The sequence below is a fragment of the Amblyomma mixtum genome, chromosome 2, assembly GCF_055824585.1.
Source record: "Amblyomma mixtum isolate Tamu chromosome 2, ASM5582458v1, whole genome shotgun sequence".
Lineage (NCBI taxonomy): Eukaryota > Metazoa > Arthropoda > Arachnida > Ixodida > Ixodidae > Amblyomma > Amblyomma mixtum.
Genome location: NC_143013.1, coordinates 315,807,674 through 315,822,811, shown reverse-complemented (window position 1 = coordinate 315,822,811; position 15,138 = coordinate 315,807,674). Strand labels below are relative to the sequence as shown.

At 45.4% G+C, this 15,138-nt stretch overlaps 1 protein-coding gene across 1 annotated transcript in view; it reads left to right on the top strand.

The window, feature by feature from the left end:
- LOC149365060 (uncharacterized) overlaps nucleotides 1-11,147 on the top strand; it is a 12,511-nt gene extending 1,364 nt beyond the window's left edge. Inside the window, exons 1-7 of the mRNA XM_089575139.1 lie at nucleotides 1-153; nucleotides 238-268; nucleotides 337-523; nucleotides 632-788; nucleotides 2,693-2,882; nucleotides 6,511-8,119; nucleotides 10,281-11,147. The exon at nucleotides 1-153 is cut by the window's left edge and continues 1,364 nt beyond it. Coding sequence (XP_089431265.1) covers nucleotides 1-153; nucleotides 238-268; nucleotides 337-523; nucleotides 632-788; nucleotides 2,693-2,882; nucleotides 6,511-8,119; nucleotides 10,281-11,055 — 3,102 coding nt within the window. The 3' untranslated portion in view covers nucleotides 11,056-11,147. The remainder of the gene's footprint in view (nucleotides 154-237; nucleotides 269-336; nucleotides 524-631; nucleotides 789-2,692; nucleotides 2,883-6,510; nucleotides 8,120-10,280) is intronic.
- Nucleotides 11,148-15,138: the final 3,991 nt, after the last annotated feature.

Genomic DNA, 15,138 nt, shown 5'->3' with positions numbered 1-15,138 from the left:
AAGCATTGTAGGAAGGACCCCGCAACTGTTTCGAAATTCTGCGCTCTAGGAGGCATTTCGGCGCTTCTTAGACTTGTGGAAAAGCCAAAATACTCGGACATATGCCTGAGCATCCTTGCCAACTGCTGTTTGGAAGATAAAGTGCGCGAACAGGTATGAATTATCCGCAGTGGCTAGCCTCTTGAAGCCACGGTTACGGTTTCTAAGCTCTATCCTTTTCTGTCCATTCTTTCAAAGGTCATAAAATACGACGGCTGTCGAAGTATCGGTAAGATTAATTTTCTCTTTACTTCGCTTTGTGCAGCGCAAACCTTACACAAGCTTATTTTCTTTCAGCGAGAATCCTGTCATGCATCGAAAAGGAAAGTGTCCGAAACCGGGCTTGTCGAGGCCTGGCCAATATCGGGATGACGAGCCGGGGGGCCAAAGAAGTTTATCGCTGCAAAGCCGTTGAGCATATAGTCACATTCCTTACATCACCCATATCCTGCGAGGGCCAAGTTACGGCGCTGCGCGCAGTGAGGTAAGTGTGCGACGCCAGCATGCGCATGTAGTTTCGGTTCTGCTGTTCCTCGCGAATGGGTGCACAGAAAAGTGATGCGCGGTTGCGCGGTGTCTCGAATGTTTGCAGAATTCTCGGAAATTCTCCGGAATGTCGTGACGAGTTGATCAGCTATAAAGCACCTGCCGCTGCCGCGAAATTCCTGCCAACTGAGTCTCTTCAGAAGCCTGCCATTCAAGCTCTCGCATCATTGACGCAGTCGTGTAGCTTGGAATGCGCTTTACAGGTAGGCAAAAAAATCTCGTTTTGGCTGTTTTTTAACCACCATTCTCTCCATGTGACGTGCAAAAAATTATCAACGCCGAAGTTAAACGATTCCCGTTTAAAACTTGTACTGCACACTCCTTAATTGATACCGTGTACGCCTGGTGTTGCATCGCACACCCGGCTGGCTGTTTTCTTTTTGTGAGGTTTCATTGAACCAGTGCACACTGCTGCGATGATTGCTTTGGGACGTAGTAAGCTGGCTGCAGACACGAATGGCCGTCTTTGCGTCATCTCGAATTGACCTTTGGAAACTGTATAATATGTATATTTTGCTTGAGCCCCATTGCAGCTCACTGGTCAAATGTTCTTTCACCTTCAGTGTAATGTACCAAATGTTGCACTGTTGCTAGAGACGGGTATGAGTGCATCGTACCCAACCTAGTCTTGTGTGGAGGTGGAGTAAGGTTCATGGAGGATTTCATACTTGTGTACCAGCAGTTAGGACTCTCTGCAGATGATGCGATTCCATTCTTTTCGTTTGAATCAGGCAGGTGTCATCTCTAAATGGAGCTGGGGACAGGAGTCACCTCTGTGCATACCTTTAGTGCGAAGAAGCCAGCTGTGTAAAACGATTAATACCTAGCTGTTGTATCAGCAGTACAGTGATAGAACACAGTGCAAATGTCATAGTAATTTCATGTACATGTATTGGTTATTTGCTGTTAACAAGCCCATGAGCCAAGGAAGGCAGTTATCTTTTCTGTGCACTTCATTTTATCCACGTTATCACAGATGTTGCCAATGGTTGTCTTTGTGCATGGTCTTATTGTTCTCTGCAGTCTTTTGTTCTATTCACCAAACTTGATCCAAAATGTCATACTCACCTGTTTCTCCCTCTGTGGAGGCATGCATGTGTGCATGTGTGGAGCATTGCATTCATAATTTAAATACACAGTCTCATTTGTGAATGCTTGTCATGCCTTTCCTGTTCTGTTTGTTTGTTACATTAAACTGCTGATGAAAGTCTCTGCAGCTCTCCAAGACGTAATGAACAAACACAGAATATTTTTAGGATCTTTGTTGCATAAGCCTATCCCAAGTCTCACCATGTTCATTCTCAGTAGTTCCTTTGTTGGTGTGTTTGCACACACACCCGTAATGATATGTTTGTGATTTGTGTGTGCCTGCTAGTATGCTGCACGTTTCATATACACATTAAATAAGCTGCGATGAGCCGTGATCATCACGAAGCCAGTGACTGCAGTTTTGTGAATGGCACACATTTATCTTGGATACATTGCTCTCAGCCAGACACAGTGATGTTTTGCATTTGTCTGAGTGAGCAGTTTACGTGTGCAGTTAACACAGAAACATAATACTGGACACGTGTATCCCATCTACATGTTCATGTTATGTTTACTCACTAAATAAGTGCAACTTTTTCCCAACAGTCAGCGAAAATTTGATGGTTGTGATCGTTATGAGGGAGGGGTAAACAAAAATTATATTTTGCCAGCAAGAACAGTGGGTGCATCTTTTAAGTGAGTGAATACAGTAATTACCACATGTTACCTCCCACATTTTGTAACTATGTAAAAATGACGCTTGTGGACGTGGAAATTAAAGAAGTCGTTAGTTGTCATGTGGTTTCCTATAATTTTATCCAGTTTTCTGTCTTTTACTCTGTTTGTACAAAATGTTAAGGTCCGTTTGACATGCTTCCAAACTACTTGAAATGCAGTCAGGACGTACAGGGATTGCTGTCGATGCTGTTGACTCATTGTTGACCAACTCTTTATGCTGGTGTGCAGCAGTGTTGTCTGTGTTTTTCACTTTGTTTATTGCATGTAATTAAGCACAAAGGCATGGCAGTGTTCCTACTCTCATAATGCTCTGAAATTTAAATCTCAAATGTTGCCCCAGGTGAAAGATGCTGAGGGCTTCAAGTCCTTAGAAGAGCTTCTGCAAGCTTCCGATGTTGCAGTGCTGGAGTCTGCATTAGCAACACTTGTCAACCTTTCAGTTGTGGGGGATGTGCGCCCTGATCTAGGCGCCACTCAGGCTGTAGCTGCCCTGGTCAGGCTACTTGGTGACTACAAACTCTCCAAGCCAAGTGAGCATCCAGCCTTTTTCTATTTCCACATCCCTTTCAGTGTGACAGGTTAGGTCGATTGCCTTTTGTGCATTAAAGGCAGATCCGCTGAGTTTACTGAGAACAACAGTTTGGATCTACAGGTGTACACAAAATTATCTTTCAAGTTGAGGCACCTGAATCCACTTGTGCAGGGGAGCAGTATGTCCCCGAACTGAGGGTAGTCAGTTGCACTGTGCCTCTGATGGCCTGTCAACTCATGAGGATGATGAAGCACCAAGTGCAGGTAGCTAGTGCGTTTTAAAAATACCCTTCATATATAAAATGCTTCAGGTACTGCTGTGTAGGTGTGCCCAAAAAGTAAATTTAGTCGCAATAGAAAATGTAAATGTTGGGGGAAATTTTTGTTGTGTTGTGACACAGTCAATCAGAGCCTTTAATGACCAGAAAACATGAAATTTGCAGAAGTAACAAGGAACAAATAACAAGCTCTGCCACACATACAAAATGAGCACACCACTCGATACATCCGTCAAATGATTAGAAGCCACTTTGCGTCGTGTAAGTTATAATAAAAATATCCCGCTTCTTTTAAAACTAGACATTCATGCAAAGAGTGCAAAGAAAAAGTGGAACAACTCCTAAAGTACTTTTTTTTTTTTTTTCTGGCTTTGAGGGCTGCAAGCCTGCTGATCGCTTGATCACAATCAGTGCTGTTTGCCAGTTCACTTTCAATCAATAATGATGCTAGAACTGACAGCCTAGACTGACCCATCGTAGATCTCAAGTAGTTTTTTTTTGTAACTTTCAGTTTGGAAAAACTCCTCTCACATGATTCCACAGACATATGATTAAATAGCTGCAGGTCTAATGAAAAAGTGGGAAGAGTTTGTACGAAATCCCGCTCCGTAATAAATGCAGTGGTGGGAATCTGCACCATTAGTGCCTGCCAGAGCCATTCTATTTAAACCTGCTACATGCCCTGCACATGGGCGGTTTTCAGTGAAATTGTACCAAGGCTGCCTCAAATTACTATTGCAGCAACCTATAGCTGCGTCTAATGTGAACAGACTTGAGGCTGCCACCCAATGTACTCAGTCGTGGTTACAGTTTCTTCTCCTGATATGTGAAGAGAAAGATGACTGGCAGATTCTAACCCTTTTCCGCTTTGCTTTCCAGTCTCAACCAACATTATAAGGTACCTGGTGTACGCATGTTTTGCACATATGCTTTGGCGGTGCTGCCAACACTGCACATGCAAAAAAAAAAAATTGCTTTTAAGAGGCTGAAGTGGTTTTAAATTTGGTTCCTGCTATGTTTATTGGTATTTTGCACAGCACTGTCACATGTCCCATCAAAAACCAAAGGATAAAGGTTTCGGACACGCTGTGTCCGATAGCTCGATTCCACAGACCTCATTTGCACCTGTTGTAAGAACACTGTCAACATTCGAGCTTCCAGTTTACCACAATAATTCGGACTTTCAGCGTAGTAAGCTGGTCCATAAAATAGGAGTTCTAACTACATTGAACCACTTTCAGTGATGAGGTGGCATTCTCTTTGGGTCAGCATGCGGTGACCGGATCACGCATGCACTTGATATTGAGCTTGTGTGGTTGCCAGAAGTCTTCCTCATACTGTAACTATAATTCTCAACTAGTGTCACGTCTCTTAAAAACCACCTTGGCTGGGGATCTTTAGCTAACTGTAGGAAACATTTGAGATTACAAATCATGCATCGCATCTATTTTGGAACGCTGAGCATTGACACAGACCGGTATCTGCTTCAACCTCACTTTTTTTCTAGACGAGTTGATCATCAGTGGAAGATCCGAGAGATTAAGTGTCGCACTGATGTTTACAAAACCTCGTTCTTTCCACGGACGATCAATGAGTAGAACAGGCTACCAGCTGGCGTCACTGAGTGCTGCACGGAAGGTCAATTCCGCGGATTTTTATCTGACGTGTGACGTGGCGCGCAGTTGCCTTGCGCATGTCTTTTTCATTTCATTTGTGTTATTTTATTTTTGGAGCGTGGTTGTCTTTATTCAGTGCATGTTTTTCCTCATCTATTAGTTGTGTGATTGTATTTCTGTTATTATCTGTACTTTCGGCCAAATGAGCAGATGTTATTGTGTTTCCCCCCCCTGCAATAATGCCCTCGGGCGCTGCAGGTATCTGTAATAATAATAATAATAATAAATTCAAGCTCATGTAGCGGAAGTCCAAACTGAGTTTCTTCATCACAAACACTTGGAAAAAGCAGTGAAGTGCGTAGGAAGCACGTGGCAATGCTGAACTCATCAGCGGAAGAAAATGCTGCGCACACGCGACAGAACATTTCACCGTGAGAGGCGCAGCCATGTTGGACTGCAAGAAGCATGTGCTGTGCCGTAAAATGGCGATGGCACGGTCACACTCCTGCTGCAGCACCATTACTGTAACGAAACAAACTGGCCGCGCATTCCTGAACAATCCCTGTGACCGGTGGTCTTTTTATTCCTCCTGGCTTTCCCTAACAGAGTTTCTTCAATCGTAGCATGTTTGAGAGTGCTAACATCATGACGCAGATGTGCAGTCACGTACCAGTTGATAAATCTCATGGATTTAAAGATTAAAAAAAAAAACAAGCTATAATAAAATAAAAGAAAACAACAGAAATGGGAGTTTCTCAACATTCTCTGCAGCTCTTTCACAGAAAAATTTGCGCTAATATAAAAAATACGAAAGTTCACTTATTTTCTGTGTTAAGCAATAAGGAAGTTTGGGCACATATAAAAAAATATGGAAACCTGTCTAAAACGACTGCCTAAAACACTGCACCATTGAAATCTTCGGGCAGCACATTGTTTTACTTTAAACCGTGGCACAAGGTAGTTGAAACACCCTCTTTGTTCGCATTTTTATCTTATCTCTGTATTGGGCTCCTGCTACAAGACACGAGGAAGGTGCTCCAAATTGAGTTTTCGCTTTCTACAAAGGCTGCTCCCAGAATGCTCTTGGCTATTCCCACCGCTGTGAATGTGAGGAAGTCCAGCTGCACCCTCCTGAGTGCCGCACTCCCCGCACCCCCTTTGTGACGTCACTGATGCTATATATTGCGCTAAAGTGACTGGTCAATAATGCATTCCAGCTGGCAGAGCAAATGTAGCAGTAAAGCAACCATTAAGGTGTTCCGTAAAAGGTGTTGAAAAGCACATTTGCCCACAAAGCTCATTGGCTGCTTTCAGGTGTGTTTTAAATGTGTAGGAAGGTTGAGCACTTGGGAGGAACTTTAAATGCTGCATTTCTGTGCTGATGGGACCATCAATGTGACCCGAAGGTTACATTTTTATCAGAGGTGCCCGACTTTGCTCTTCTGCATTTTCTGATAGCGCCTCACAAATGTCAGTTTGTCAAGGGATATCCTTCATGAAAGATGGCAAAAATGGTAACTTGTACACTGGCTAGGTCATCTGCTGATGAGCTTTCAGGACTGAGGGATGATGTAGGTCGCTTTCTTTAGACCATGTCAATATGCACAAAAGGCATACCCTGCAGAGAAGCCAGACATCCAGTGCAGCACTTTGCCATGGGCCTAGTTTCTACCTCTTGAGTAGAGTTGTAACTCTACTCTTCTTTTTTACCTGCCTTCTTCGTTTCTCTCCAGGTTATGGAACGGTTTTTTCAACTCTGTGTCGCTACAGCCAAGAGGGCGTCAACCGAGTTCGGATCCGGGAGTCTGGTGGTCTTCCTCTGCTTGTGCAAACCCTTGCAGACAAGAGCAGGAAGGAGCTGTGGTCCTGTGCAGTCTGTGCCATTCTGCAGTTCCGCTATGATGACACGAGCCTTGCACTGCTTTGGAGCTTGGACCTTGCTCCCATTCTCCTGGTACACATCAGGGACTACACAGAAACACACCAGAAGGACCAGCATGCAGAAGGAAAGTCTGAATTGGTGAGCAAAACAACAGCCAATCTGGAAGATACAAATGCGCCAGAGACTTTAGAAGACAGTGACGGTGGTAGCGACAGTCGGCAATGCAAAGAAAAAATCTTGCATGGTGGCTCTTCTGAAGAGATGTCCAGTGCTAGAAAAGTTGGCGTTACGAATGAGGAACAAGTAGATGCAGCCACTGGGAAAATTACCAGTATACGTGGTGCCACGGCACAGATTTATGTGGTGAATATTGAGGATGATGAATCTGTGGACCAGGAGTGCGACAATGACTGGGATGCATCTCAGACCAAGAGTACGGTTACGGCTTATAATGACCTTGTTGAGCAAGGTGCTCTGAATGAAGACACAGGTTTGGAACTAAGCAAATTCCAGGCTGCCAAGAACACTTTTTGCATCCACAGTCCGAGTTACAGAGAGATCCAGAGCCAAAACTTTGAACCAGAGAGCGAGGGCTGTGGCGACTTGGGCTACCAGAGTATGCCAGTTTCACCCGACCAAGTCAAGCGCCCACTATCGCCATTGTCAGGAGCCTGCAGCCCGCAGTCAACTGATAGTGGCTTGTGGTCGCCATGCAGTTCTCCGCGTTGTGAATCACCGGTGAATGTGTCTTCTCCTGAACCTTTCCGCAGCTTCTCTCCAGTCTGTTCCGAAAGTGACAGCGATTCAGAGGAGCCCATTCCGTCTTGCATTAAAACTATGGTAGAATCAGTATGTCAGAGCATTCCAAAGAGGACAGAATTTATCAAGAGAAAACGCTCTTCAGTGTGTGAGGACCAAGCCAGGAAGTCATCTTCTGGCACAGCAACAGGCTCAGATGCTCGTCTGCTGCACAGTGCCAAGCGACGCTGCCGGCGCCGGGTCCTGTCCGAATCTCTAGGTCCCATTGCATACAAGGACCCACAAGAGATGCTGCTGGATGGGATGCTCAGAATACTGACAGTCTTCGCTCTGCAGGAAACACCAGAGTACAAGCTGGGAGCCACCGGTCTCTTTGATGGACTGATGTGCTATATACAGCAAGTTCCAAGCCCATTACCAAGAGCTGACCAAATTGTGAAGAGGATAACGTCTGACCTGCATTCATTCGAAGACATAGTGTGCAAAGGAGAGGTTCTGAAGCTGGTGGAGAGCATGATGCCATGCGGTTTGGTGGGATGTGAGCACTGCCGACATTTTCGGGATCTTGGCAAGCATTGGCTGTCTAATCTGACCTGCATAGCGGAGTCGGGCTATGGCAGTGGTGTGTTGGCTCACTGCTTGCTGACACTGGGCCAAGAGCTTCAGAACTGCTGCTGCCTCACCATACCCCATGTCATCCGGTAAGTGCCGTCATACAGATTTCTTTGAGTACCGTAACGTGTGCAGCGATTCAGTAAAGGCCAGCACATCATGGTACAGGTATGCAAAGTATGTGCACAGTTGGGCATGTCAGCGTGAGCACTATGTGCCAAGATGTTCCAACAGTCCTAATTCCTCTCTGCACAGTTGGTATAGCACAGTATATTCAACAGTACCAGAGCGCCAAGCATGCATTGCATATCTGAATGCTGAACAGTCTTACTGGGCCTGGCTTAGGGTGGTACGTCCTTCACCTGAAACAGTTCCTACTCCTTTATGGATTGAGTACATCCCTCATACCAAGCTTCAAAAACTTCTGAAGCCATAGTGGTGCAAGCCCTCACAGTATCATGTCCTGGAAACAAAGGCACCAGTGGCCATTGACGTCAGTGACCTAAGGATACACCACCTTGTGCTAAAACTGTGGTTTACACATTAGTTGTTTGATTAAAGTTTTTCTCTTTGTCTCACTTCCTACATATTCTTGGCTAGCTTTTGACAAGAAATGGTTACTCATGTGATGTGAAGACAGGGAAAACATTTTCGTTTGTGGTCACAACGCAATGGTTTTGCTGCTGCATGCAAGCAGCTTCTCATGCTCAGCTGAGTGCCAGTCCCTGTAGCATGGCGAGTGTGTGCAGCACGTGTGGTGGCCTGCTCCAAGGAACAGATGACATCTACACCGGTGCACACTTAGTGCATGTGCACCTTTGTGCCGTCATCAGTTGCTTGCTGAATTCAGGGACAGCTAATGCTCATGTGGGGTTTTAAAATTTCTCTTGAGCCTGCTTTGAAGTTTATTGACTGGCATTAGATGTTGGAGTAGCTACTGCTTGGCTGTTTGCTATAAATTAAGAGAACGTCCGTCCAGCGCCTTCACTATGTGATAGGGAGTTTGTCAGTTTTTAAGTGAATAGCTGGCAAAAGGGGCCATCCATGGACTTTGTATGCGACTAATGTTTCAGCATGAAAATGAATTTATAGCTTGTAACTTGTAAGAATTGTAATACTCTGCAGGGTGTTTATTTTTTTTTTTTTTTGACAAATAATGCTAGGATGTGCAATGTCTGCAGACCCTCTACAATGAAATGTATGTTCTAACTGCTTGATGCTAACACTGATGCCTCATTGGAGACTTATTGTTCTGACTTGCTGTCCTCTGGACAGCAACATGCGGGTGCTGCAACGCTAGCATCTCATATTCTGTAAGAGTCACTTTGCTGAAATGCAGTACAGCATCATTGGCTAAGACTACGTAGACATGGGTAGAAGCAGAAAGCATGAGGTAGAAAAGCTTGGTGCCGTCAAAAAATTTATCTCATTGGAGAGCATGGTGGCTGAGTGTGACCCGATCTAGTGATGAAAACAAAACATAAAACGAAGTATTATTTTGGTGGCTACGATCATTTCTGCTTTGTGACGCTACCCTTTTCTGTGCTTGGTGACCTACTGCATCCTGCTTGATGTCAAGACTTCAGCTGCTTGCCACAAAATATTCGTTACTTCATATTTGGGCCTTCATTTATGTAGACACTTTTCCATACACACAAAAAGAGGAAAAATTTTGTGATCGCTATAACGAATTAATTTTTAGAGGTTGTGCTTCTGGTCTCTTTAACATGATGCAAGCCAGAGTTAGGGTGAAAGTATACCAAATCAATTTCCCTTTGAACCAACTGCAGTAGAGCTTCCTGCTGAAGAGAGCAAGTTTTAGCACCTTTCCAGTCATGCACAGCAAGTTGTGTGGCAAAGTTATTTTGTATTTTGGCTTTAAGCTGTTGTGATAGTAGCGATGTGTCCCAAAAGCCTTATTCTTTTTCTCTAACTTGGCAAGATGAGAATTAGACGAAAACTCATCTGGTTAGGGACAGTCTAATTTTATTTTTCATTAGTGTCTGTGCATTTTCATGTTTTAGTGACAACCCTTTCATTTCACATATATAATTCCGATGGTTTTATTTTTGGCCACCTTAAAGCATAACAGGCACGCTACTCGTCTTACATGGATTTAACAATTCTTCTTAGGCGTGTTTGCTTGCTGGTTATGTGGACATGCAGCACTTGTTCGTCCCTGGCTGGGAAGCCTAGTTCTCTGCATTCCACCATACTGAAAAAAAGTTTTTATTGGCTTAACCCTTGCAGTGATAAGTCCATTCTGCGTCAGCTGCTGTTCGACTGCTCTGCGCTGGACATCTTGCTGGACATCCTAGAAGGTTACTGCAAAGGTGTAAAGGGAGGCGACCTCCGCCAAGCGGTGGACAGCCTCGCAACCCTCTGCATGTCAATATCGGAGAAACCTAGCACGTCCGTAGCTGCTTCTCAGAGTGCTGCTAGAGTAGGCAATGCACATTGTTGCCTTGAAGCATTCACTATGGATGTGCAGCTACAAGTTGACGATGGAAGCAGAGTCAGAGGAAACAGGCTTAGGCTGAGTGAAGCCAACGACTACTTCAAGACAATGCTGGACGGTCACTTTGTCGAGAAGGATCAGAAGGTTGTCATGTTCCGCAGTGCACACCGAAAGCCACTCGGCATTGTGATCCACTTCTTGCACGGATGCGACTTTCAGACATGCGCGTTCATGAGCAGCGAACTGTCGGTGAGTGTGCAGCTGGATGTGCTGGGATTGTGTGACCTCATGCTTCTGCCCAACCTGCAGAAGGAAACCGAGATCAGGGTGAGGCAGAATCTGAAGCTGGAGAGCATCTGTGATGTGTACAGCAGGGCGCTGGAACTCGGGATGGTGGGTTTCCGCAAAGCTGCTCTGTGGTTTGTTCTGACAGAAAAACTTGACTCTGAGCGTAGATGCAAGTGCTTATGCGAGTTAGTGGCAGGAAAGCATGGAGGTCAGGTCCTGGATGATATTTCCAGCCTGGTACGTCAGAACCTGCATGACAATACAGCTGCCATGCCCTGAACTTGCTTCCTTTTCATGTGTGTAAACTTTGTGTGCATAAGCTTGTCAGATGCATGGAATGTAAAAAGTCGTATAAATGCAGGGAAAACCAAGACTGTTAAATGGCATTCTTTTTCTTTGTGTGTGTGTGATGAATTGTCCCCCGAAGACAAGCGCAATGTTTCACTCAATCTTTTAAGTGTACCAGTACTTTACAGTCCTAAGTAAGAGCAGACTGTACATATGCGTGGTAGATGTACATTCTTGGTTCTTGGTGGAAGCATTTGTGGTAGCAGTGTATGGAGGAATGGGGTAGTGCAGGAGTGCATGCGTGAGAACTTTCAGTGCCTCGAAACCCAGTCCCTAATGTATGTCGCTGCCTCTGCACCTCGATGGCAAATCTCCGAGGCATCCTGCAATGGGCATGAGCATTGGTGTTTGTGCAGTAATAGACAGCAGCCCTGTGGGTGTTGTCTACTGACATGATCAGTGCAGTGTGCTCAGCAACTTGGACATGTTGCAGTTGGCGTTGTGATTCCTGCCTTTTATCAGCAGCAGGAGGTGCAAGCTTCACTCCAAGCTTAGCCTTAAGGCCGGTTCACATGCAAGCGACTGAGCGGCGCGTCGCAGCGAAAATTTCCAACTTGTTGAAACCTCGCCGCTCGTCGCAGCGACGACTCAAAACAGATTTTTCCGCCGCGGCAACAGGATTCGCTAGCATTTTCGCTGGCATGTGAAACAGGCTTTAGGGGGCAACATAGCAATTCTAAAAAGGTGATTTCTGGCTTTACCCTCCATGTGAAGAGTGCATCGGCAATACCAACCCAGCACTCCACCTTCAGTGATATCAACACAAAAAATTTTCCCCAGGTAGATGGTGCCCCAGGTAGATGGTGCCGTGACTGAAAACTTCCTCATTCATCTGCTGACCTAGGACTGCTGCTGCCCAGATAGACCTGAGCAGTATGACACATAGGTCAGGGGATATAAAGCCCCCTTATATGGATACTTTATCCGAGTGCTGTATCTGTGTTTGACAGAGACAGCTGTATGAATGTCTTTCAGGAAGACTGTGTCGGTGGCACCTGTGCATGCCGCACCCTCACACCCTTCACCACCTCATGGCTGCTTACTGCACTCGGTTACTCCAAAACTGTCAATGGTGCACTCCTACACGACACGGTCACCAAAGGCATAGTGACCATACGTGACGCATGGCCATGCGTGATGCACCCTATGCTCCTAGCTGCTCACACTCCTATCGAGAGTTTGTTTTTAAATACTCTGACAAGCATGAGCATTTTGCACCACCTCAGTTCCTTTCCTTCTCTCTCTCGCCTGCTTCCCTTGCTCCACTTGTCATGAGCGACTAAGTGTCACACTGTGCATGACGCATACCTGCCTTACACCCTAACCCCTGCACAGCATTTCCCCACACCTTGCGACTGGTTAGTGCACTAGGCTGCTGTAACAATGTCGGCAAAAGGCATTCACTGAGGTTTGTCCTGAGAGGTAGTGCGAATGTAATGGCACCAATGCTACAGACATCCCACACCCTACCGTACCCCACCACTAACCAACGCAGCTGTCGTGACAATTCGCGTTACCACAAGGGAAAATGTCTCATTTGCTTCTCTCCTGTGTTGTGTCCCCTGCTCAGTTTTATGTTTTGTAATCACTCTTGGAAAATGTCCGCAGACTTTTTATTCCTATGCTTCATCCTCAGGCTTCATTAAGATGCTTTGAGCAGTTTTTTTATGCTTTCCTTCTGTGCTTTGCACCCTAGTCTATATCAGACTCCCTCCTGTGTATGCATTTCCCATACTTCTGAGGTCATGATGCTGACTGAGCAAACATTGAGCTTCCCACTCAGTGTGAGCCAAATGAACAAACTCCTGGGTAAAGCATGAGCAAATTAAGTGTTTTTTTGTTTTACTATGGTGGGACTTATTAAATATAAAGCATCCTGGCCAGTGCCATTTAACAGGCTTAAACCAATTAAAAATGAAAACAGGGATAGGTAAAAAAAAATTTTGCATAGGAAAAAATACCAAAAATAAAGGAATTGTAGATAATGGCAGATAAGAGCAGTTAAGGGGGCTGGGATTCAAAGGGAATAGGTAAGAAAAATATGTGTAGTAGTAAATGATAACTGTATTCTTGCGGGGCTGGCTATTGAAATAAAATTTATATACAAGATGCTGCGAACCTGCTTAGTGCTACCTCGGCCAGCCCATACATGTATAACAGGTATATAACAGGTAATGGAAATTGAAATCCCTTTACCCGTCATCCCCTTTCAAAGCCCGCATGGCCCACTTGGACATTTGCATAGGCCATCAGATGAACATGTTATTTCGGAGTTCTGGTTTGGTTTATGGTTTATGGGGTTTAACGTCCCAAAGCGACTGAGGCTATGAGAGACGCCGTAGTGAAGGGCTCCGGAAATTTCGACCACCTGGGGTTCTTTAACGTGCACTGACATCGCACAGTACACGGGCCTCTAGAATTTCTCCTCCAAAGAAATTCCAGCCGCCGCTGCCGGGATTGAACCCGCGTCTTTCGGGTAAGCAGCCGAGCACCATAACCGCTGAGCCACCGCGGCGGCAATATTTTGGAGTTCTGTTTTACGACATACTACGCTAACGTCATTTTCCAGGACCAAGGAAGTCCTTCATACATGTTGCCATAAAAAGGCCTCTCCCCGTGATCTTTGAGTTTTCTGTTTTATTTTATACTGTAAAAGTGAACAATATGTTGACTTAGTGTGTTATCAACTGTCTGAAAGCGTGTATGTTATTACGATGCCTTGAAAAGCTGAAAATGTTCTCTGGACGAAGTTCAAGAAGATGCCTTGTTTTTTCTTTCATCTGTCCTCATTCACAGAAGCATATCTGTGAAAGCAAACTTTAAAGGAGTCGAGACCCATCGAGCGATGTATTTATGACAGCATTCAACACTTGCGACAATTTGCACACACTGTTGCCAACTACCTCTACACACTGACTTAGCCGTTAGGTGTTGGACAAACATGGAAGAAATAGGCTTAGCCCATTTTGGGTAACTGACGTAGGAACTGGCACTGAGGAAGTCGAACATATGCATGTTACAACTGAGGTGTTGACCAAGGTGTTGCTGGCCTTCCATACATCATGGTTAAGCACACTGTGCTCGTCAAACCCAGAAACACATTTGTCAAGAACATGACATTGCAAAATGAAAATTGCGAGATTGGAAAATGTAGTTGTCATTGAATGTGCGATTACTCGGAGCAATTACTAGGCTGCCTCGCAATATCCTCCAGATTTGTGCATGTTGTACGACCTGTTTACTCTGTGTGCCTGTATGCTCTCGTGCAGCACCATATCAACGCAATAGCATTAAAGGCCCCCTCCCCAGAATATCCGGTATAAATGTTGTGAGTGACAAATCATGAGCATGACCAGCGCCTCCTTTATTTTTGCAATGCCTGCCAAGTACGCTCGATCCGACCGTCCAAGGCCCTCTCCTATCCTCCTTTCCTACTTTCTCCCATCAGCTAGCCTTCACGCCTGCTGTGCTTCTGTGAGGGAAAGTACCATCTGAGTGGCGCCAAACGACGGAAAGCAGACGAAAACAATTTTTTAAGCGTTTTCTCTTTCCTCGCGAGGCGGCGCTCTGCATCTTGCATAATTAAATCCCCTCAATGTAGTTTATTTAGGGGCTTTACGCATAATCATCAGGCTGCCTGTCGGGTATGGACGAGTCATTAAGCGCGCTGTTCGTGGCGCTGGTCATCGTGGAGCGCAGGTTTTCAAAAGGAGTCACTGAGTGTGCGGCGCAGCGGCGTTGGCATTGCGATGAAAGGCTGTGGTGGCTCGGTCGAATCATGTCGATCTTTTAGCTAAGCTACAACACTGAAACATTCTTGGAGAGGTACTGAAACTGCTTGGCGAAAATATGAAATCAAGGGTGGAATTCTCGTGGTGTCGCCTTTTGCGACATGTCCACTTCGCTCTTCGCTGATTGGCTCGAGCCACGGTGACGGCGGCGTGACGACAGCGGATCCGCCTTCCTGCTACGTCGTCATGACGTCGCCTCCATTTACTATGCTTTGTCGAACAA